The sequence below is a fragment of the Oryzias latipes genome, chromosome 22, assembly GCF_002234675.1.
Source record: "Oryzias latipes chromosome 22, ASM223467v1".
NCBI lineage: Eukaryota > Metazoa > Chordata > Actinopteri > Beloniformes > Adrianichthyidae > Oryzias > Oryzias latipes.
In genome coordinates, this window is record NC_019880.2 from 12,518,086 (window position 1) to 12,542,202 (window position 24,117).

The 24,117-nt window shown below is 39.5% G+C and overlaps 2 protein-coding genes across 7 annotated transcripts; one reads left to right on the forward strand and one right to left on the reverse strand.

Annotated features, from left to right (window-relative positions):
* The first annotated feature begins 4,817 nt into the window (after positions 1–4,817).
* tmem179 (transmembrane protein 179) lies at positions 4,818–7,699 on the forward strand. The gene is made up of 4 exons (XM_004082301.3): positions 4,818–5,185; positions 5,489–5,626; positions 6,284–6,362; positions 6,438–7,699. The coding sequence occupies exons 1-4, from the start codon at positions 4,884–4,886 to the stop codon at positions 6,612–6,614; spliced, it is 696 nt and encodes a 231-aa protein (XP_004082349.3). The 5' UTR covers positions 4,818–4,883; the 3' UTR covers positions 6,615–7,699.
* A 458-nt stretch (positions 7,700–8,157) lies between these two features.
* c22h14orf180 (chromosome 22 C14orf180 homolog) lies at positions 8,158–23,087 on the reverse strand. 6 transcript variants are annotated; one of them, XM_023951421.1, is made up of 12 exons: positions 23,031–23,087; positions 22,241–22,318; positions 19,649–22,165; positions 19,103–19,133; positions 15,729–15,815; positions 14,421–14,544; positions 13,217–13,247; positions 13,015–13,123; positions 10,115–10,281; positions 9,881–10,013; positions 9,436–9,462; positions 8,158–9,135 (listed from the first exon to the last, which is right to left on the reverse strand). In XM_023951421.1, the coding sequence occupies exons 3-12, from the start codon at positions 19,799–19,801 to the stop codon at positions 8,930–8,932; spliced, it is 1,068 nt and encodes a 355-aa protein (XP_023807189.1). In that variant the 5' UTR covers positions 19,802–22,165; positions 22,241–22,318; positions 23,031–23,087; the 3' UTR covers positions 8,158–8,929. The 6 variants fall into 6 exon arrangements, with proteins under 6 accessions (XP_023807189.1, XP_023807191.1, XP_023807190.1 ...); XM_023951423.1 differs by having other exon boundaries at positions 19,649–19,870; positions 20,029–22,318; XM_023951422.1 differs by having other exon boundaries at positions 22,241–22,322; positions 23,031–23,072.
* Between the last annotated feature and the right edge of the window lie 1,030 nt (positions 23,088–24,117).

Genomic DNA, 24,117 nt, shown 5'->3' on the forward strand with positions numbered 1-24,117 from the left:
CACCTTCACCCAGATGTTCTTTTGGGTCACTTAAGAGGAGATTTTGGAAAAAAGAGACAGAGATTTTTTGTTGTTAAAATTCCTCCTAAAAGTGTGGACCCCAGATGATGCCACAGAAAAAGATTAAGACAATGTTTTTAGGATTTAAATCTCCCTGTTTACTGGAGGACCTGCCACATCTTCCTTGCTTAGCCTAAACTGACTTTTGAGCTGAGAGTTCAAACATTTACTCCAAACAGCAGCATCAGTGAGATTCCTGTGCAGAAACTGGAGCTTGATGTTGCTGTGGTCCTCAGTTGAGTCTAGAACAAAAACCTACAGACAAAATCCATGTGAAATCTATCTAAACCCGCTTTGCAGCAATCAGAGAACACCTTTCTAAAAAAATAAAAAACAATAGTTTCTTGTTTAACATTAGGATCAGCTAAACATGACAAAATCTAATGAGTAATATGTAAAATAAAAACTGTTGATACTTAATTGTAAGCCAGAAAAGCTGTTGCTCTCCATGGGGTGCAGGACATAGGTTCTTGTAAACAAAGGTGTGGGGGGGCTTAGCTGCTATCAGAGGAGGACTGAGGAAATTAAGTGGGAGAGCCCGGTACCCTAAGCCTTGCTGCTGCGATCAGTCATCCATAAAACAACACCATCCCTCTCCTTTCCGAGCATTTTCTGTCGGAGTGCGAAGAAAGGGTGTGTGTGTGGGGGGGGGGGGGGGGGGGGGGGGGTTGCACCTTCCACCTCATGTTCCTCCATCTGCCAGGTTCTGCTGATCACCTCTGGGCCTCAGGGATCCACGGCTGTTGCCCCTCACCGGTGTCCCATCTTTGTCATTGAGAGCAGAGCTGGAGCGTGTAAAAGGAGCCTTGTCAGAATGTTTTTGACTATAACCAACTGTGAGAGATATTTTTAGCCAGAAAATTACACATTTCTAATTTGATTTACTGTTTTAAGTCATCAAGGCATCTAGTTAAGCCGGAGATCTCCCAAACTTCTATAATCAAAAATTTTACAACATGGCAAACCCATGTCAGAAGGGTGTTTTGCGTTATTCATAATGTACTTTGTTCCTAACAAAAGGATGTAGACAAAGTGGTCAATAGGGGTCGCTGTTGTATCAGGTAACATGGTGATGAGGTGATCTCATATCGGGGTTTGCATTTCATCACCTCTCAGCAGGTGTCCTCTCCATTCTCATCCATCCTGTTATTTTCAGTTCTCATAATCGGATGATGTTATTTTCAGAATATGAGTGTGTGATAAATCTGTTGATAATGAAATGCAGGGACATGTAAATTATCATTCAAGATGCTGCTGCTGTCTTGTGAATTTCAAATATCACATTTTTATTAAAGGAGATCAAAGATAAAGATGTTACATGGTACGAACAGTACCGTAGTTTGGGCTGTTTTTTTTTTGTAGCTGCCATGTGCTTCTTTGAGAAAACACTCATATTTATCAATATAATGAGCTTATTTTACTAGTGATCAATCACAAACTTGACTTTTGTTTCCTCAATGAGAGAATCGATTGCCAGTTGACTCCCAAATAGTTTATTTTATTTGAATCAGCACTAATATCTATTCTGTGTCAGCACAGATGAAGGTTAATTTAATCAGAAATTCAAATGTACAAGTGCAGTTGTGAATAAATGGCTGTTTCTGATGATGATGAAGAAGATACTATGATAAGAACAGCCACTGATCGTTTGCAAGAAATTCATTCTGACTTGATGAAAACTCACCAGGTTTTCAGAGACAAAGGTGGTAGGAACTAGTGTTTAGTGATGCTGCATGTTGAAATAGACGAGACTCAACAAGAGATGAATGGCCTCTATTAGGAGCATTTAATCAGCAGCTGGCCCACTGCTTCTAGTCTTGTGTGCCCCCCAGGGAAAGATTAATAGGTACAGGATATTTCATCAGACCCTTCACATCACTGCCCAGGATATGAAGCTGTAATTGTGTCAATTTTTTTGCTGTTGTTCTGTGTTGCAGCCAGAAAAAGAGGGGCCCGCAAGCTGGGAAAGCCTCACACAGGAGATACAATATGCAAAAAAAAAAGAAGAGAGGATCTAGAAAAGACGAATGAGGTAGGAAAGCATTACAAATAAAAAAACAGTCTTTTACAACGTCATTTATTTATGGTGCTTCCTGTCAAAAGGCTGACACCAAATTTTCAAACGCCTGACACTCACATATCACACCCCTACGCTACAGCCTGAAACATGTACTAAAATATTTTATTTTTGAGTATTTTTTAAACTAAAAAGGCCAGTGAGAACTCAACTTTCAGTTTAACTTCACCCAGTTCTGTGGTCTAAATCATAAAGGATACAGGTTATCTTGGTTGAAAGCACAATTGCTCCACATTTAAAATGAACCATCGTGCCCTTGAAAATGATTACACACTTTAGTTTTTTCACTGGCTTCCATCCACATGAAAAAAAGGATGTTTGCTTTGCTGCCATCTCATGAAAAATGGATGACCTCCCAGGGCTTTCTTCTGCCCATCCTTCCTCACATTTGCCCAGAGCCCAGGGATTGCGTATGGGTTAGAAACCTCCTCCCTCTTTTTTCATCCTTGGTCTGACTTGTTTAGAGGATTGCTGGGAGGGTGGAGCGGGTGGACTGCTTTAACACATATTATCGGTCGACACACTTCTGCCCGTGGTCTCCCCTGGGTGCCTAGTTCATGAGCACACATGCTTTATTATTTAAAAGCAAATGTTTGGAGTTCGGTGCTTCTAATCTCCTGCTTCTATGAGGGAGAATGCTTGTGAATTTATTGAGTTTATGACCTTGTAGTTGTAGCACTTTTGATTCTCTCAGGTCCAGCAGGAGGACACATAAGCTGTCATGTCAACATTTCTTTATTTCTCGGATTTAGTTTGAGAAACTCAGTTGTTAAATAATTACTTTGTGTCTTCTTTTTCTTTTTGTCATCCAATTTTTAATGCATGGTCACACACATACTTAAAACATGGGAACCTGTTAACCCCCAACAGGACAATAAATATAAAAATAACTGAAAAACACCAGAAAAAAGAGCTGTCACAAGAAATATAGTCAAGTACAATGCAACAGAATAATACAAAGTGTTGCCAGGAGGCTCACAGCCTTGGAATAAAGTCAGCTTTTAGGCCGAGACCACACACACACTCACAGTCACGCACACTTGCAATCTAATCTAAGAGCTGATAACATCAAAGTGCTGTGGTGCAGCAAAATGACACATAAATCATGTGCCAGGGAGAGGATGCAAAACACTGCAGTTAGCATGATGGATACAAATAGCCTCCTGATGTCTGGAAACCTCTCATATAAATACTTGTCTCTATGTTACATTGAAAATCTCTGCGGAATATTAAGCAGGAATATTGACTCGAGCAGAATAATGACTCGAGAGGGACCCCCTGTTGGGTTAGCTGTGCACCAACAATAGATCAAACTATACAATTTGAAGAAATAGCTTAAAAACTGTTTTTAATTTTAATTTTTTTCTGAAACAACAGAAGAGTCTTTATCCATTATCCATCTTCTGCATCATTCTGTCAGTTAGACCAGTAATAACGGGGAAAAAAGCCACTTTGGAAGAAAGCATCCTGTCCACTGGGGGGCGCTGTGGCGCACGAACTTAGCCAGCTCATGAGATAGGGTCACTAGAGTCTGCATCAGATAGCATACAGGCAGAAACCTGCCCTTTCTGAAGAAATTCCAGCACGTATACACAACTGTAAATGCTGTTTCTGTGTTTGTGTCTGTGCAAAACACATTTATACAAAAACTGGTTTTATAAAGTCATTCTTTTAAAAGGCAAACAACTTTCCAGAAATGTCAGCCACTCCTACAAGAATTATTTATTCACAACAAGATGTTGTCAACCTGTGTAGGTTGTGTTATCCGTGAGGCTTTCATTCATAACATTTCAAACTTCTGGAATGCGTGCGTGGAGAGCTTGTGGATGGTATTTTACAGAGGAAGCTCCCGGTTCAATTCCCACCTAGGTCACCACTGTGTGGAATTTCCATGTTTTCATGATTGTAGGTTTCCTCCTGGTACAATCACATTCTAAAACATGCACCAAAAGTTGTTTGGTGACTCTAAAATGCCCCCTAGATGGGGGTGGATGGTCTTACATGTCTGGGGCCCTTTGATTCAAGGATTCAAGGAGTTTTTATTGCCATTGTCAGTGAACAAAGCAGTTTTACAGACTAGGAATTTGCTGTGGTGCCATAGTGCCACATAAAACACTTGAGAATAAAAAATAAATAAAAAAATAACAGTAAGAAAAAAAAATAAAAAAAAATAACACAATGGTCAGAACAATAAATACCTATACAATAGTGCAAACAGAGGATGAAGAAGGTGCAGGTAATGGACTGGCACCTGTCAGAGGTGGATCCTTTCTTCACTCTACACAGGATGAGGCAAGTTTGAATGATGACTGAATCTTCCATCCATCCATCCATCCATCCATCCATCCATCCATCCATCCATCCATCCATCCATCCATCCATCCATCCATCCATCCATCCATCCATCCATCCATCCATCCATCCCCTTAATATTTAGAAATAATTGTTTCAATCTAATCAGAAAAAAGCCTAAGCTTCAAAACATTTCTTTATTTTCTCATAAATAATAACAATAAAAAACCTGGAATAGTAGGATGAATAGAATGTGTGTTAAACTAACACAGCTCTATATATCTCTAGATATCTATATATATAGGAAGCAGTGGACGCAGAAGAGCCAGGGAGCCCTGAAGGCCTCTGCTGCAGCACAGTGCGTCCTCGGATGCTGCGCCTCCGCTCATCGCTGCCTCTACTGCGCAGCCGCAGTTTTTCCAGCGCACAGCAATCCAAGCAGGGAGAGGCAAACATGGCCCTCGATAATTTGATTTTCGCCCAGTGCATTTTGTATTTCTTAGCTTTCGTGTTCGGTTTTATTGCCGTGGTGCCTCTGTCAGAAAACACGGAGGATTTTGGAGGAAAATGTCTGCTCTTCGCGCGGGGTATGTGGCAGAACGAGAACATCACGGTGTCGAAGCAGCGCTTCATCGTGGAGGAGTGGGGACCCGAGTCTTCCTGCAGCTTTGTCACTTTCGTCGGAATTGCGTCCCTCGTCCTGTCCGCAGTGCAGGCGTGGAGGCTGCTGTTCTTCCTGTGTAAAGGACACGACGAGTGAGTGGCCGTTCAAAAAACAAACAAACAATGATTTTGCGTGGTTTTTCCTCTGGCATGTACGCATTTTCCGCAGAAGACGTATTCAATGTTGCGTTAAAGGCTTATAAACGCAAAGACTGTCATCCATCAAAGATGTCTGGTCCTTCACTAGCACCAGCCCTTTCCCCTGAAGCATTTCTGAAGAACACTGTTCTCCAGAAATGCTGTGTAACGAACACGTTAAACTAATTTAGCCCCACGTTTAACAGAGGTTGTTTTATTTACGTTGGTTTTTACATTTTTGCTCCCGTTTCCCTGCAGCTCCATCTTTAACTCCTTTCTCAACCTGCTGATCAGCTCCCTGGTGGTGTTCACTGTCTTCCTGTCCAGCACCATTGTCAGTGTAGGCTTCAATTTGTGGTGCGACGCCATTACCGAAAGGGGGACCATGCCCAGCAGGTGAGACACAAGTACTCATTTAAGACCCACTACGATGGTGTTTCTTTTCTTTTTTTTGCATGTTCTTGTGGCATAAATTCTGACGATGGAGGAAATACATAAGGAAAATTAAGCCTAAAATTGCATTTCTTTATTCAAATCGTTCAGAATCAGGAGCAGATGAAAACATGCTGTTTAAAAAGAGCCTATTTGTGATGTAGAAAAGTGGGCCAGAAGCTCTCTGACTGCTCCGCTCCACTCTGATGATCCACTTGCAGACAACATGTATGTCTTCATTTCCCTTGTCTGAGCTGACATCTGGCTCAAAACGTTACGGCTAGATAACACCAATATTGCTCGCCAATTTTTTTGCGATTTTATTTTGCATAGGTATTAAGTTGTAAGATAAGCTAGCAGGAAAAAGTGAAAACAAAGGGATATTGGGAAGTGAGGAAGGCTTACTCTGTGCAAACAGTTCCACCTGTAACTCAGAGTAAAATTTCTAATGAACCTCCGCTCTGCAGAAATTATGTCCTAGAAAACAACCCCGTTTTTGTTTTTTTTTTGCTCTAAACAGCATTGTCATGATTAAAACACTTTTACAATAGCTCAATTGATGATTGGAGTGGGACTTTTTGGACATCACTGTCCTCTAACTGATATGTCCTTTTTTTTCAGCTGTGAGAACCTGCAGGACACAGACCTAGAACTGAACCTGGACAATTCAGCATTCTATGACCAGTTTGCTATAGCCCAGGTATGGTTTTGATCATTTTATTCAGTCATGACAAAAACCCAATTTTGTAATATGACTTTAATTTCTTTCTTTCAGTTTGGCTTATGGGCTTCCTGGCTTGCGTGGCTTGGAATTGCAGTCATGGCCTTCCTCAAGGTTTACCACAACTACAGGCAGGAGGACCTGCTGGACAACCTGATCCACGAGAAGGAGCTGCTGCTCGGTCGCTCCTCCCGTCGTAACTCTGATGACCTCAAGACTGGCCCGATCTAGAAACTGCTCAAAAAAACGTTCACCCTCCAGTTTTCATGGTCGTCCCGACTGCCATGACAAAACACCAATGTTTGCCTCTTCAGACAATCACAATCAATTGGCTTTTGCTTTAATTGACGGTGATTTGAACAATTTGGAGGATTCTAGTTTTATTCTCCAGATTTATCTGATAATAACTTAATTATATCTTCAAAGTTGATCATTTTGATGACAGGTGTCATATTTTTAATATATTCATCTACACAGTTTTAACAATTCAAAGCATTTACCCATTTATCTACTGTTTAACATCTGCATGAACATAATGCATGACAATTTTCTTTTAAATAGATCTATTTTTTTCTACACCTTTGAGTATTTTCCCTAAACCCTGAGGAGACGCCTTGTGTCCAGAATAACTGTGTATTATTTGCATGTTTCGGTGAGGTAGAATTATGTGCTTTTGCACTTTATTTACACAAAACTCCATGAACTCAGTTTGACAGACAATATTTGTTGTTGAGATAACGAACAGATCCCAACATGTGCCATTTACAAACTCTGCTTCTTCCTCACACTTTATGGGCTACCTGATAATGTACTCTACTACTGTGGCATATTTATGTGCATGCATCCTTTTCTCTGCTACATGGTATGGCATAATCACTGTGAGGCAAGTAAAATTGCTTTATTGGTAATTTATTGTAGAACAAGTGAAAAACATGAAAGAGAAGGAACAAAGAAAGCCCTCCATAAAGGCACATCATTCAAAGAAACATTTGGACAGCAGTGTGCGAATACAGAACTGGATGCATTATTGCCGATGGCGATTCTGACCGACAGTACGGAGCCTCAAGTGTTTTATTTTATTTAATGAAACAGCCCCATTTTGCTTTGATATTCAACTGTGAAATGCCCACAATGAAACAAATATTTTTATTTTGAGTTCCCTGAACAGAGACTTCTGATTTTCTGATGGAAACTTTATTATTGCTCTTAACGAGGGAGGTATGTGAGATGTGCATCACTGTGCTTCCTTCAATGCATTTGTGTGGTTGAATTTGATTTACCTTCATTGATAAAGGGACTCATGCAACAACATACAATTACAGTTTTCTCCTTATTTTCTATTTTGAGAACAAAATCAAAATGAATATTATTTTTTTCCTGTTTGTTGAATGCAGATTTTGTTCAACCTATAACCATCCCTACACTTTTACAAAGCTTTGGGGAAATTTGACATCACAATTAAGACCTGAATATTGTATTAAAAAAATAAATCAACAGATAACAAAAAGTAAAAACAACAAAAAAGTTTGATTCTTATTATAAAGCAGATATACAATATAGAAGAATGTATAGGATGTAAGGAAAGGTGAATCTTTTCATTTACAAAAAAGGAAAACAAAAAGCGGTAGCATTCATTCTATGCGAGTATATTCTTTCTTATAATGGCTAACACTGTTCTGCATTTGTCAGAATGAGTCAGAACAAGCCCCCCCCCCCCCCCCCCCCCCCCCCTTAAATATTACATCACCTGATGCAGCACTAGGCTAATCTAGTCTTTTTCCAGACGTCTATACATTCATTTCTGTGCAATTACAAGGCTAAATACTGATAGTGAGAGTCCTTATAGTATATTGGGCCACATTCAGTGTAATATTAGATGTACACAAAACCGTAGTACAAAATGAATGTTTGCATTCCATTCCAACAGACTGAGACCTGAAGTCAAACGCCTCATGGCTGGGTAAATATGCAGAGGTTACATGTGAGCAGACAAACGGAGCAGCATGCTTACCACTGTTTTACATATATCGGAAACATATACATACCCTCAATGGCCACTTTAATAGGTACAGATTGATTACATTTGGAACAAACATGCATTTATAGTTAATAATTTTTAATAAAGTTTTAGTTTTAAGGTAGAGTTGGTGCCCAAATCAAACTTGTATAGGAGACTTCTCATATTTTGAACTAATAGTTTCCAAAAATGACAAATTTTGGAAAGGCAGCACCATACTCCATTGCTTAATTAGCACAACTTTTAATTATGACAGTTTAAACTTTACAGCTGATGATGTTTTATTGAGTTGATGATCGATAAAAAGTGGCCAATGAGTATATTCTGTATATATGTACACAAACATGGAAGCTACATATTTCTGGGATGAAGAATTTATGCCATAGCAAAGATGGATTCTAGAATCAGATGTCTGAGGTGTTTGAAGGCCTGGGCACCTTCAAAGCGGAGGAAAAAAACAAGTTCTAATAAAAGGAGGTGAAAGTGTGTGTGGGTGTGTGGCGGAGTCCATGCCTCAACCTGCTCAGTGTCACTGCATGGTCAACCATATCCAACACCCCCACAGAATTTGCTTCATGTGCAGCAGGTACACAGCCAACACAGCTTCCAGCTCCTCACATGCTCGCTGTGGGCGCCGGCGGTCTGTGCAGTACATGGCCACGCCCAAGCAGGACATCAACAGGAAAAGGCAGGTGAAGAGGGCAAAGTGGGGGCGGGATGCTGCTGTCTCATAGGCTGCACACAGAAAACACAAAGTGTCAGGAGTTTTGGCTTGTAAATGGAGAGTATTTAAATTATGCAAAAAAGACTCACATTTCTTTTTATTGAACAAATGCAACATATTTTGAGAGTGTTCTATGTTATCCTATGTTATTTCTGAGCCTCAATCAAAAGGAAGTGATTAAGGAAGTTACTTAATTAAATCCAACAAAACCTTAACTTTTTTCAAGTTTGGGTGAGACTCATTCAAAGAGTGCTCTGGTGTTGATGCTTCCTCATGCACATTAATATAGGGATTCTTTGAGACGGACTTACCGCCTAAATATTCACAAGAGGGAAGGTCTGTGAAGCCAACAGAGAGGAGGTCAGAGAGAGAACAAGAGCCAGCCTCAGTGACCTACAGCAGCTTCTGTACAGACCCTTATGTCTACCTGCAGCAGACTCCTGCAGCTCATTTGCATGCATAATTCCCTGTGACAAGTGAGTCACTTTCTTTTGTTTCTCGTCAGACTCTTGCAGAATTTTAAGACAAATTTGAGTCCTTCAAGATTGTTTTACATTGCAGATTTGGGAGTCTTATACTAATACTTTTTGGGTTATTTTTGCTTAAATGAAATTAAATCTTTCTAAAGTATAAAACATTACATTTTTCACAAGAGAATAAGTAAAGAGGACAGGTTGTAAAACTTTAGTTAGACTGTTTTAATTTTTGTTGTTGTTAAAACAGTTGATTGTTTAAACAAATAGAGTGTTTTCTTACCATGCACCGTGGTCTCTGGCTCTCTGAATCGAACTCTGCGCTCTCCTTTCCGTCTATGGTTGGTCTCTGCATCTGACACGCAGCTGGGACTCGACCTCTTTAGTATGGAGGTGGGGACTTTACTGCTGTTTACCTACATTACATTTAAGGAAACACAATTTAAAATAAATAGAAACACAATTCCAGCCTTCACAGAAACAAAAGGCAAAAATAAGAAGTAAAAACTGAAGAAACCTTGGGCTTCAGAGTGTCCTCCTCTTGTTGTTGGTGGGTGTCCTTTCTGTGCCGAACCTCTGAGTGTTTTTGCCGGTGCGAATGGGGAACACAGCTGGAGTTGTCTGTGAGCGACTCTGTGGTGGTGAAGCGTTTGGACAGTGCGGACACACACTGGCCCAAGGAGTCTAAGGAGAGAACCATGGCAACCCGGTGAGCTGCTTCACATTGGACTGTGCAGGCAGACTGAAGTCCAACATACAAAGTAAAATATGCAAATGTCTTAAAGCCTTTATTCTCTTTTCTATTGCTTGGGTTCTCACAACTCTTAGCAGATATCCACCTATAGTATTAATTGTAAATAAGTTTTATGTGCAAATTTCATGGGTGAGCGAAATTTGATGAACATGCTAATATTTAAAAACTACAAAAATAAATCCTGTTTATGAAGCAATGGAAGTATGACAGCCCATTCCTGGCCTCTGAGAGCAACTATCCTGCTTGTTTTCCAGCTGAAGGTAATTTCAGGTTCTGACTGACTGATCCATGTAATCTGCAGTAAGTAGGACAGGAACTGGGGCTGGGCTGTCCTGCTCCCCCCCTGCCCCACAGGGTTTGTCATTGGAGTGTGTGATGCTGAAAGTGCCTTGAAACATAAACGATTTTTGGGCCCATAACTGAAAATATCTAGGATACTGTCACTACAATGACAGCTCACTCTAAACATAAAAATAAGGCAGCGGCCTTTGATGTATTTTTAGATAAAACAATTGTCTAACTTTGAAAGAACTACACAGATGAAAATCGGGTTTTATTTGTGTTTTTAATATACTCTTTTGGTGTTTTTCTGATGATAGAGGACAGATACATATATATAAAAATGAAATGAAATGATATATAATGAATGAAATTGCATCTCTGAGTATTTTTTTATTCAAGTCTTAATGAATCAGGAGCAGATGAAAAAAATGCAGTTGGAAAGAGCCTGTATTTATTATGTAAATAACACTCTGTGGGCCACAAGCTCTCTGTTCTGCTCCATTTTAATGCATCTACCTGCAGAAAAACAGATCCATGTCTGTCTTCGCTTTACTAATCTGAGCTGGCATCTGGCTCTAAACTGTACAGCTGGACAGCTCCAACATTGCTCGCCATTTTTATTGCACTTGTAGTGTTAGGTTGCGGGTGTGAAGGGCTGTAAGATAGCAGAAAATTGTGTAAACATAGAGCTTTCAGCAACAGGGAAGGGAAGGGGGGTGGGGTTCCTTTGCGCCAATGCCTACAACTTAGAGGTGGATTTTTTCTGTTGCTCTGCACAAACTGTATCCTAGAAAAACAACAGGTTTTTAGATTTTGGCTAAAGATGGCATAATCACATTAGAAAGACCTCTGGGAGCACTTTTTGAATAAATCAAAGGATAATCAAAATAAGGCTTTAAACAAATTTGCAAAATCCTAAATTACTAAACTACATGACTGCACTGTTATAGAAACTGATGAAGTTTACAGAGCTATAAAAATACATATCATTGCCAAATAAACAAATGCAAAGTGCAAAAATGCATTATGTAATTTCACATGATATCAATTCCATTTTAGCCTAATACTTTTTTGTTTAGCTTTGCTGGATCTTTGTTGGGACTGGAAATGGGAAAGAAATTGTGCATTAATGAACAAGAACAAGCATCCATTATGACATTAATGAACTTAAAATCAATTTGAGGCTTTTGTTTTTTTAGGGAGCCTTTTTTTAAATGAATACAAAGAAAATCTATTTATACCTACTGTACATTAATATCCATTTAAACAAACAAATTTGGAAACTATCCTTTTATAGTTTTAGGTTTAATCAATAACAATTTGTCTGTTCAAATAATTGACAATAATTGATGTTCTTGTGTTGTGCTTTGAGATTTTATGTTGTACTTTGTTAATATGTTTAATTTTAATTAATTTGTATGATTTGTTAGTGTTATTTCTTTTTCATTTAGACTGATTAAAAAATTATAGTTGAGTTTTCCTCTACATCACAGTTTTCACCTTTTCAGTGTATTTGAACTCATTTGTAATCTCCTTCCCTAAAGCAAACTTTTGTTCGTTATCCTTCAAGCTTTTTGAATTTTTTCCCCCCCTAAAAAGCCAATTTTTTCCCCTTCATCTGCACATCTTAACAATGTTGAAGCCAGCAAAAAGCACACGTCATTGACATGGGGAGGGGTGCATAACTGAGTTACAGCCTGTGGGTCAAAGGCTGGGATCCTTGAGTGAGACCTCTGTTATGGGTCAAGAAGGTTTCTGATGTGTACAATACAGAAAATAAAATGTCAAACAAAAGAGCATGCGAACCACGGGTGATCCATGCTGCAACTACAAATGCAACACCTCCTGAGAGCTTGACTTTTTCAGCAAACACGGTTAACCTTGTGACGTAAACGACAGCGATGCCATAGAAATGTTTTACCTTATGTGGTCTACTCTGCTGTTTTTACTGCAGAGCTGTAGGCAGGCTGCTTCTCGTGATCTGCACCACTGCCTCTGGAAGCTGACTCGACAGCGAGGAGAGCTTCAGCCTATTGCTCTGATTTATTTTCTGCATCTCAGCAGTCATCAGAAAATGCACGGTTCAGAAGTCGGCAGGGTTTTGCGCCCTGTAAGTGCAAGCCAAGCATAGCTGTATACAACCCTCACTGCCCTCCTGTTTGTTTTTCCTCTGCATACAATCATTTCGGTGTCCAAAACAACACTTGGGAATCATCTTGGGAATTTTTAAAACACCTCTATTCCTCAAAAGGATATTCATCGCTTTCCCTCATGTTTGCTTTTTATTAGCTTTCATTCCACAAACATGGGTGTTGTAACATTTCCTCTGAGTAAAGCTTTGTTTGCTTTGCTGCTTATGTGATTCCAGGTGAGAGTTTTACCTGAATATTCTGTCTTGCCAATTTCAGCATAGACAGTGGCCATGAGCTCCAAGCTTCTGGCAGTGATTGGATGGTCATTGCCAAAGGCCCTTTGGTGAATCTTTGTAGCCTAAACAAACACAGAGACTTAAATGTCACTGACACAAAATTGTTTGACTAGAATTGTGGAAGAGATTAAAACAACAGAATGACTTTTGCGTACCTTACCGCTGTATTCTAGAGCCAGATGAGGTCTGTGACGAAAAGTAAGAAAAGAATCATTAGACATGTGGAACATCCTTTATTTTTGTTCACACAAAAGAAGAAAAATGTTTGGTAAAAAGCAGAAATCCACCTGGACAAGAGCTACGTCTAATTTTAGCAGAGTATCAGCATTCGCACCATGATGAATGTAAGCATGTTTGTGCTGTGACTGAGCCTATTCCATGTGGGCACTTAGGCGCCTCGTGGAGGAAGTGGAAAACCTGTATGTCTGCCAGCGCTGCCACTGTTTGCCTCAGGGTGATTTACTGAAGAGCTGCCACTTACAGGCTGGGGCATTGTCAGGGGCTGCAAGGTGCTAAGCTTTGTGAATGCATCTGTTTCAAGGGCAGAGTTGCCCTCGCACGTGCCTGCAAATGTAGAGCGAGGTCTGTGAGTGGCAAATACCAGCTCCAGCTTTTATTAGTATGCAGCTGTTGGTTTTTGCTGATCTTTAAGGGCAGAAAACCTCTTCTTTGACTTTAATACCATGAAAGAAAGATGTAGAACTTCCTGTTTTAACAGGAAGTAACATGTAAAGCCGAGGCTTCTTGAGGGCTTAGAAGATTTGATTAAAGTTTGCAGGTTGTATTCCAAAAGTCCAAGAGAAGATCACAGCACAGTATCAAATTCCTTTCCATCTTTATTTAGCCAGAAACCTAAGCCTCAAGGTGCAGACATGTTCAATCAGTTCCATCTCGTTAGGTTGAGCTATAGTGTGCTCCCTGCATTAATGAGGCCCTGTTACCCCCCTCCATCACCCTCCCTGACAACCAGGTTAAATGGCCTGATCCTAACACTGCCAACAGGCAGAGAAAACAGGTGAATGCCACAGTCTCGACACAGTCCCCATGCAACAGGAACCTTTAGATCTCCTGTAACGTCAGGCAGAGCGGGTGTTTCTTTTCCCAACGTTGACGGGGAAACTTAACTCTGACTAAAACACCTTGGAGTTAAGGTTTAAAAAGTTTCCACTAGGAACCGGATAACATTTGTTCTGCATATATTTCTAAAAATTTAGAAGAGCAAAAACAAAGGGTTAAATTGAAGAAGGAAATGATGCTATTACTCTTCAAACTTATTCACAATGAGTCTTCTTCAACTTGGAAAACATGGAACAAACATCCTTTTGAGCGAAGGCTCCAGAAGGACACAGTTTTACTTACTGTTTGCTCATGATGCACAGCTGAGCCAAGCGCTCCAAGTGCTGTCCCTGGGAGGCTTGCTCGGAAAGTTCCTCTGGGGTTGTCCATCTCGCAGATCCCAGTGTAGCCTCCTCCTGAGGCGCTGCTAAACACACACAAGGCATGGAATCACAGTCAAGGTTCCTCTGTTTTCTTTGCTTCTGCTTCTCCACTAGCTAGAGTCTGGAAAGCAAATCCTCAAAAGGGTGAGCATCTGGTGATCAGCTTGTTGTAGACTTTAAGCCTGAACAGTAAAGAGGGGCCAACTGAGGACTGGAGACAGGAGAGCAGAGATAAGGGCAGGAGAGAGCAGATAAGCGAGTTGAACAACACACCACGCCCACTGAGCCCTGAGATGTTCGCTGTGACAAACTACAAACATACGTAAGGTTCGAGGCAGGAATGGTAAACATTTAACAAAACTGGGGGAGAAAAGGCAAATAAGTTAGTGTGTAACAGGGAAGCGCACACAAACGTACAGATGAAACGTCAGAATTATGTCAGAGTTGAAATACAGAGGTGCCCTTTTCACAGAAGAGGAATTGAAAGCTCCTTTGCCCTTGGCAACGCCTGCCATTCAGTCTGAGGCTGTGCTGATTCAGGGCACTTCAGTATTCTGGACTGACACAGCTCCTAATGAGAAAGTGAGGCCATTTGTCTTGGCTTATGTCTGTCCCCAATCTCCTTGACTGAGCCCACGCCACGCTGCTCTGCTGCCTCAGCTGCAGACGGGGAGGAAGAGGCAGACGTCTGGAGCTGCTGCACCAGCTGATGGATGAGCAGACTCTCTGGGCTCCTCAACCATTGTGCAAGCAAACACGGAGACACTTAAAATGACATGTTACTCCATGTTGTGTCAGCAACGTGATCTGTTTTATGTATAGAAATTTTGCAAGATTGTTAAATCCCGCAAGTCACTTTGGTGATACTTTAGTAAAAAAGAAGTCTGTTTGCCATCAAAGAGCTTCTAAGAACCGGATTCTTGTGTTTCTTTGCTAATATTTGGTCACTTTGCCTAATTAATGGCTTTCAAGATACAAGTCGAGTTGAACAGATTAATTACTAACAGACTTGACTAACACAGTTAACTTGAGGAGGATAAATCATTGCATTAGCAAAATAAACATCTTCACAAAATCACTGCAGAATTGAGCACGTCCTAGCCAGAAATGTCATTCCTGGAAAAGAATAGAAAAACAAAGCCGAAAGAGCCACAGAGGAGGACAAACTCCATGTTTGCTCTCTTTTTTCCTAGAAGTTTTCATCAATTGTGAAGTAAACAGTACTCGCCTGTGCTTCCCTGAAGAGCAGTGAGCTCGATCAGCGCCACCTCATAGAACATCTTCTCAGCTTGAATGAACTGCAGCGCTTTCCCATCTGTTTTTATGGGTGAAGGAATGGTTTCAGTTGTCAAAAGGATTAGTCAGTTGTTGAAGTTAAAAGCAGCACTCACGTTCCCCCCCCCCCACACCAACCCCTGTCAACAGCCTGAGAGCATGCAGAATGTAGTACGAAACACATACTGGATCTTTAGGTCATCATACAGATAGAATGTCTGCATTGGTTTTTTTTGCAAGATAATTAATTTCACATGGAGCCAAATTTAATTCCACCTTTAAAAGATGTTTGTGTTTTAGTATAAATACCTCTAATGGCAGACTTTGTTTCCATTAGGTCTCTATTTAAAGGAGTCTAACAATAGATCCATTTGTCAAAGCATCACGGGCACGTTGTGTTCTTGTAATTGTAAAAAGATACTAGTGATGTTTGTAAGGTTATTTTAATGACCAATGAGATGTGGAGAGCTTAAAATAAACATAACGGAGCCTGTTAAAATAACCCACTAAACCTCTGTTTTCTCCCATCAGAAGATTTGATTAAAAATAATTCATTTTTCGTCACTGTTGCCACACTGACTCTCAGTTATTTATAGATATCAGTTCAGTTAAAAACAAAAAATGAAAAAAAGAAAGAAAAAAAAGGAAAAACGGTCATTGTGTCATGGCAAAAAGGAACTGCTATTATTTTTTTAATGTTCTGCTTTGTTTTATCTTTTCATGGGATGATCACAAAGAATTTGTGTTTTTATTGAAAAAAAAATATATTAAAAAAGTAATTGGAACCACTGAAAACAACAGAATTAAAAAATCAGAATATTAAAATCATAAAACAATGGGGGGGGGGGTGTCCAAGATGAAGATGTGGTGTGTGAAAAAAAGACTCCCTGGAGGTTGTTTCACTTGTTATGAACTTAAAAGCTTTTAATTTCTAATAAGTGTATTGATTCAGAGTCTAACTATTAGCAACACTTATAAAAGACAACTTTTAAGACAACATGGCCTAATATATTTTTGCATGTCTCAAATTCAGTCAACGTGAAGATTTTTAACAACCATTAGATCATTTATTTACACTAAACTTAAAATGATAACCTAAAATGACCCTTTTGGTGGAGTTTATCTGACGGACACACAGATGTTTTTACATTTTTCAGATTCAGCTTTGCAAACCAAAGAACCCCCCCACCATGTTTAAGTGAAAAATGAACACCTTTTTAAAAAAACACATAGAAACAAAACACTTTTCCCCTATTATATGCTATTTACTGTCTGTAAGCCTACATGAACTCCACTGCATGCCTCAGAGGTGAACCTGGGACATCCAGTCCTGGAAAGACGAGCAACAGTGGAATGTTTTCAGCTTGAGAGGGATCTCAGTGTTGACTGTTGGAGGGCTAATTGTTTGGAAAAGACTTTGTAACACTTCCTATATCTAAAATGCAGAAACGATTGTTTGTTAAACAATAGATATGGACATCTTTCCCTTTTTTGGTATTGTGTTGAATCACATCAGGAGACTTCTGCTTTTAAGATGTGCTCACCCATGACTGAAAGCATTTACCACAACTAGCTGATGCTTATCCTCTCGTTTCGTAAGAAAGCGGTTAGTTTTCCCACAAACTGTCCCACATTTCTTTCCTCTGAGTTGTTAGGATTTTGTTGGGAGCCAGTTGAAGCTACATCATTTGTTATTTTGTACTGACAAGAGTGACCTTGCGATTGTCAGAGGGAGTACATTTCTTTTTTATGCGACTGTACCTGTGAGTCACCTGCCAGCTGAGATACAAGACAGACCATCTGTGATGGAAGGAAAGGGGAACAGCTATCAGAAAAGGTCACAGCTCTGCTACTACTAGCTATTTTTAGCCCAAGCTGAACCAAAACAATGCAACAGCAGGAACCTCATACAATTCTCTCCTGGGAACTGCCTCGACTCCTCCTACAAACACTCACAAAGCTTCTCTTGTGCTTCTTATTGGATTACAAACTCTTGCTTTGTTCACCAGAATAACCTCCAAAAGAATCCAAGAAGGTCTGCAGAAATCTTCTGTATTTCATTTAGTAAATTTACTCATTTTTTCCTCCATGATATAAAGCTGCTGTAGAAAATTTTTTGATTTCATTTTAAATTAGAGTGTGCATGTTTCTTTAAAATCAACCCTTTCAGTAAATATCAGAATTTCTTCCAAGAAGTACATCTTTGACCATCTAAACCAGCTTTTGGCTTAAACAACTGGTTCTACAAACTCCAACAATAATACATCAACCTTTACTAGACTATTTAACAGTCAAAAACATAAACAAACACAACTAACAATGTAGACTTTTTGGGATTAAAGTTTAGTGCCACGGAACTGAAGGAGTCGCAACATATCTGTCTTTGTGCATTTCAAAACGGTCAACCAGCTGAGACGTGTAAGAAGATGCTGTTGCTTCTGCTCGTAAATCATTTGTGTGAAACTCTAATGTTCCCACATTCTGCCCCAGTTTGAGCAGCGACCTTTCACCTTTTTCCCAAGAGGGCGGTTACAGAAGTAGCACAAAGCCTGTGCTGTAAGGGCCATGAGAAACCATCGAAGACCTGAAGAAACCTCAGCAAGAGGGAACACTACTCAGTAAGACAATAACGCAAATAAAAAAAAACATAATACATCTGAAGATTGATCTGTCTTTTTGTTTCTTTACTGGATACGCTGACAGGGCACATGCTGCTGAGGGAATGAAGCTCAGCAAGTCCACCTATTTTGGAAATCGGACAGTGAGAGGTAAGGCTTTGCTGAGGTAGATAACCTGAGCCGGCAAGTTAAGTGCCGAGTGTCTCGGTGACAAGGAGAGGAGCTGTGGGGGTAACATATCCTGAAACACAACACTTCTATTATCGCCATGTCCTATACTGCTGTAGATTGTAGAGGCAGTGAAGTGTTGATGCACGGGCTCCTCAGCGCAGATACAGGTTAATTAATGCTCACTCACTGTTGTGCAGAGATAAGAGTGCACAAATCCTCTTAAAAGACTGACACGGGGGCCAAGTGACAAACAAAACATGAGGGATTCTGGGAAAAATGGATTATGAATATTCCTCCCAAGACATCCACTCATCCCACTCGGTTAAGACCGCTCTCTTTAAATGATTTCCCATCCTCCATTGTGCTGGAATTTGCCACCCCTGCCTCCATCACTCATGCTTTACACTCATACAGCCAATGAGACAGCTTTACAGCCACTTTCTGAGGTCTCACATGAAAGGGAAAGTAAAAAAAAAAACAAAAAAAAATCAGACTGCGAGTCGACAAACTTCTTCAGATTGTTGTCTGTAAAGGATACAATTCTTTTCGGTGATGAAGAGCTCAGCGATCTGTGAAGCACAAGGAAAGATTAAACAACCAAGACATGGCTAAGTGTTAAATAATTCATCCCAACATCTTTCCTGGGTGTGTGCATGCATGATGTGATGAGCTGTAAAAATAAACAATCTCCTCAACTTGTCACAGGCCTGGTCAGCATCATCCTGCAAAGTTCTGGGGCTAAAGCAACATCTTGATGGTAGGAACATTACTTCGAGCCTTTCAGCTGAAAGTGAAGCTCTGCTTTCATGCAGCTAAGTTTTTAACATCTTTAGTAACTTACAATACTATGAGGCAGATCTTGTTTGTTTTTTCCTATGATGGTGGAACAGAAGATTTCTTAAAGTGTCAGTGCTAGCACATTCAAAGAAGTGTAAGATTTGACATGAATTGTAGATTGATTATATCCTGATCTGTGCTGAGGGATAAGATACAAATCAGAGGATTTGAATATGAGATGTGAGCAAATTTTGTTGAATTAAACAAAATAAGACATAGTGAAAAAGTGTGTGGTCCATGTGCTCACCTGGTGTAAGCAGTTGGGCAGTGAGGTGAAGCTCTGGATGTGGGTCAACCCCAACAGGCAGCTGAGGAAGCAGTGGAGGGCAGCCTGGTACTCCCCCTGCTGCTGGAGCTGCTGTCCCAGCTCAAACAGGCCCTCCCTACCTCCGTTCAGCATCCCCAGTCCCAGCCAGAGTTAGCACTGCCTCCCATCAGAGCTCCACTCTTTGAGGACAAATGTTCAGCACTCCACAGAAGCACCACAGGTAGAAGAAGAAGAAAAAATACAATCCCCAGAGTGAAATATTTAAAAAGACAGCAGCTGTGCACACAAACACATGAGGAAATGTGGCAGAGGAAGAGTGAGCTAAGGCAGCTTCTTGTCAATCTTGTCTGTGTGCATACTCAGTCAAGGACAGGTAGTAAGAAGCTGGCTGAGGAGGCGCCGGCGACTCACACAGGAAAGATCCATTCCCCTCCCTCTAAGGCTGCACCAGGAAAAAGAGGACAGAGGAAGTCAGAGTATTTTATCTCTGAGTGGCAGAGCTGTGAGCCAATCCCTGCTTGGATCATGCACAGCGGCCCCACCAGCATGTGGAATTTCGTCCAATCATCACCCAGAGAAACCAGAAGACAAATATTTTGATAATATAAAGGAAAGAGGCACAGTGGCACATGCTCCAGATAAATATTGAAAGGAGCTCCAACAAAAGCAGCCTGCTTCGGTTTCATTTTAGTTCTAGCACCAATGCAGCCACACATTAATACCATACACAACAAAATGTTTTAAATCCTCTTTTAGATTGCAACAACATCACAAAAGGTATTGCCAAGTCTATAAAACAAACAAGATTAAAAAAAAAAAAGACCAAAAGCCATCTTTAGAAGACGACATTTATCTTTATGCCAGAGGAGGTAGGGGAAGAATGCAAATAAGGGTTACAGGTATTTTTTTCAGTGGAACTACCTTCTCTAAATATTTGATCGTTTCTTTACACTAATATTGGTAGTATACACTAATGAAATCCAACATGGACCTGGAAAAAGGACAGGACAAGTGATCATATCATGGAATTTGATCCTGAACAGGTGTTGGCAGTAACAGAGCAGCACTTCTTCCACCGCCACCTCACATGGACTTAGGTCTGGCTGCAGAGGAAACAAATGATGTAACAGAGAGTCACAGCTGAGTCTATCTTCATTGACCGATGCACCTTGATGAGCAGGAAGGGAGCTCAGTGGTTGTAAACTCAGAAGGTGTTCTGCTCACACTTATAGGTCAGACACAGGAAACCTGTGACTAGACCTCATCCTGCTGTAATAGCATCAATCTGAGGGAATTGATTAGGCCGTTCCACGCCAACTGATTCCTTCTAAAAAGGTAATTGTGCGCATTTTACTGTCCTGTCAATACATGAGTCAAAACTGAAGCATGAGAAGCCAGAAGCTTACAGGATGAATTTTATCGTTAATTTAGTGTTAAAAAAATCTTTATCACACTTGATTAAATATCAGTATGTGAATGAATGAGCAGAACAATATGAGGCTTTTATAGTGTGATGGGATTTTCTAATAAGTGAACATTTGGAAATCAACAAAATCGACCAATTTTCTGCCCATCATTTTTAAGCATTTTATTTGAAGCAGAATTTAAAAATCCCATGCAAATTTAAGACGTTGTCTTTTTTTCCTAACGAACAGTAAAATTAATACAAGTTTGGAAATTCTTCCAACCCGTGTAATATTTCTTAAATTTCTATGCATTTGCTGGCTGGACTTTAGAGACGATTTCTGTTTGACGCTCACCGTAACACAGGTCAAGAGTGGAGACCTACCTGTAAATGGAATATTGACTGTCTGCCTGGAAGAGTTGGTAGAAAAATACATCAGTATGATCTGTAAACATAGCCAACACTGTGGGACAAGCCAATTTAACAGACTAATGCAAATGAATGGTATGGAGAGGAGAACAGAGCGTCATTAAAACTGTCATTGACATATAAATTCCATACCAGCGGTAATTGCAGCACCGTCAACTTCTGCATTTAAACTAGAATTAATGCTTTGAGTGATGTACGTCTATACCGTATTACATCCACATCAAAAGGGATTACTTCTGCAGACTTTGTGCTGCAATATTCAGCATAGGGATGAGAAAAAAGCAGGTCTCGTATGAACTTCTTATAGTTTTGTCAAGTAAATATCCAAAAACTGTGGGGGAAAAAAGAACCTGAGTGCTTCTGTGAAATTACAGGATAATCAATATGGAAATGTTACCAGTAAATGCATACTGTTGCAACATGAAGGAGTATTGAATTTGGATTCTTTTGTTTCAGTTTTGCAGTGTGTATAGTCATTATAAAAGAAATAATGTTGCGTCAGATTGTTTTTTATTTTTTATTTTAAAGAAAGGGATTTACAAAAAATGCTAAATGTCGTATATGGCTGTTTTCTACCTTGATACAGGCCCAAAGCGCTTTACAGGCACAGTCCCCTTCACCCGTGCACAGCACACACACATTCACACACTGATGGCATGCTCCTGGTGGAACAATATGGGGTTCAGTAGCTTGCACAAGGACACTTTGATACACAGAAAATCAGGTTGTCTACCAACCTTCAACTTTCCCATTGCAGGTTGACCACTCTACATCCACAGCACAGCTATTTAGAATTTGGCACTGTTGAAGTAAACCTAGCTGGGAAAAAACAGACTAGTTTATTTATTTAAAATTAGAAATATCAAAAGGTTAATGAAAAGGGCACTTTGACCAATTTATATATAATGTCATTGTGTTATTTATCCTTCACCATATGTGTTTGTTGTTGAAGGAGGGCTTTTAAGTAGAGGGTTGTTTCTTTAGCTTTAAATATATATATATATATATATATATATATATATATATATATATATATATATATAATATAATAATATATATAATACAGAATTGCTTCATGATTTATCTTAGTTTTTGTTTATTTTGGATAATTTCACTTTTAAGGTAGGGCCAAAAAAAAACAAAACAAATCCAGCAAATCTATCTGAAAGTCCCACTCCAATCATCTTTTGATCTGTTCCCAGTGGTCTTTCAATTATGATTGTGCCGCTTTTTGACAAAAAAATAAATAATTCAAACAGCATTTTTTGTCTTCTCCTGATTTTCAATTACTTGATTTTCTTTACATATGTCCACCAAGATGAAAAAAATACCACAAGAATGTGCTAAAAACTCCAAAAACACAAATTTCATAAATGAAGACCTGAATGAAGCAGGTCTCCTTCTGGAACAGCTGTATTTAATAGTTGTGTGTCCCTGGACAGAAACCTCCAGAATGAATGTTCGGAGACAGACACTTTCAGAGAAGTTATCATAAAATAAGAGAAGAATAATAGAATTATACTTTACTTCCTCAATCTGTTGAACAGCACCCGTCAACATTTCTGAAGCTCTGATTGGGTTCAGCTATACAGGAAAGACATGAAGAGAAGTAAAGTCAGTTTCTAATCCACTGGAAAAGGTTAACAAGGTCAAAACCACCCACTTCCTCATTCAAACCCACCATGATCATGCTTAAAGGTCAGAGAACGGATCTCATAGGAAACAAAAATACCTGAAACCGACATCAAATGTTTTTTGTTGTTACATATATAAGTAAGTAATCTTTTCAAACAAGCTATGACAAAACTTATATGCTTATATATATATATATATATATATATATATATATATATATATATATATATATATATATATATATATATATATATGAACATATAAACATATATGTTCATATATATGCAAATAAGATATATAGTGAGGCAACTATCTAACTTAGGGTAATATTAGGTCTGGAAGAAAGAAAGAAAATCCTTCATGACAGCAAAATGCTGTTATTGACTGAAAAATACAAGATTAGATTTTTGAAGCATACCTAAGCTGGTTTACCTAACTGTGCACTATGTCTCTGCTACCACCTGCTTTTTAGAATTCTGAATAAAAAAAATTAAAAATAAATAAAAAAAAGTAATCTGTCAAAAAACGAAATTCCCGATTGGCTGCTGTAGTTGACTTCTCTGAAAGCTAATCTCACGTGCTATAATGAATAAACAAAACCAGTTATTACAGTTATTTATTTTGTATAATGCTTTGGATTTAGAGAAGCAAATTGCCTCTCTTGTGTCTAGTGATTCTGCAGCACTGACATCAGCATATGCTATTAATATTACCTGAATTATGAAAATGCAGCAACTCTGTCCAAGCTTGCAAAGTGATGTTAATACTGGGTCAGTCCACTGAGTTTTGAATAAATATGAAATGCATGCACTTATAAAACAAAATAAACCTATACCTGGAGCTTTCAGTTATATGCTTGCATGCCTTGGTGTCTGCTTAAACCTGGCACTCTCCTGCAGGTGCAGCTGCACTTTAATAGTCTTGCACCTCAGCTACTGAGAGGGAGTTTATAGCTTCTGTGTAATCAGCAGTAAATGCT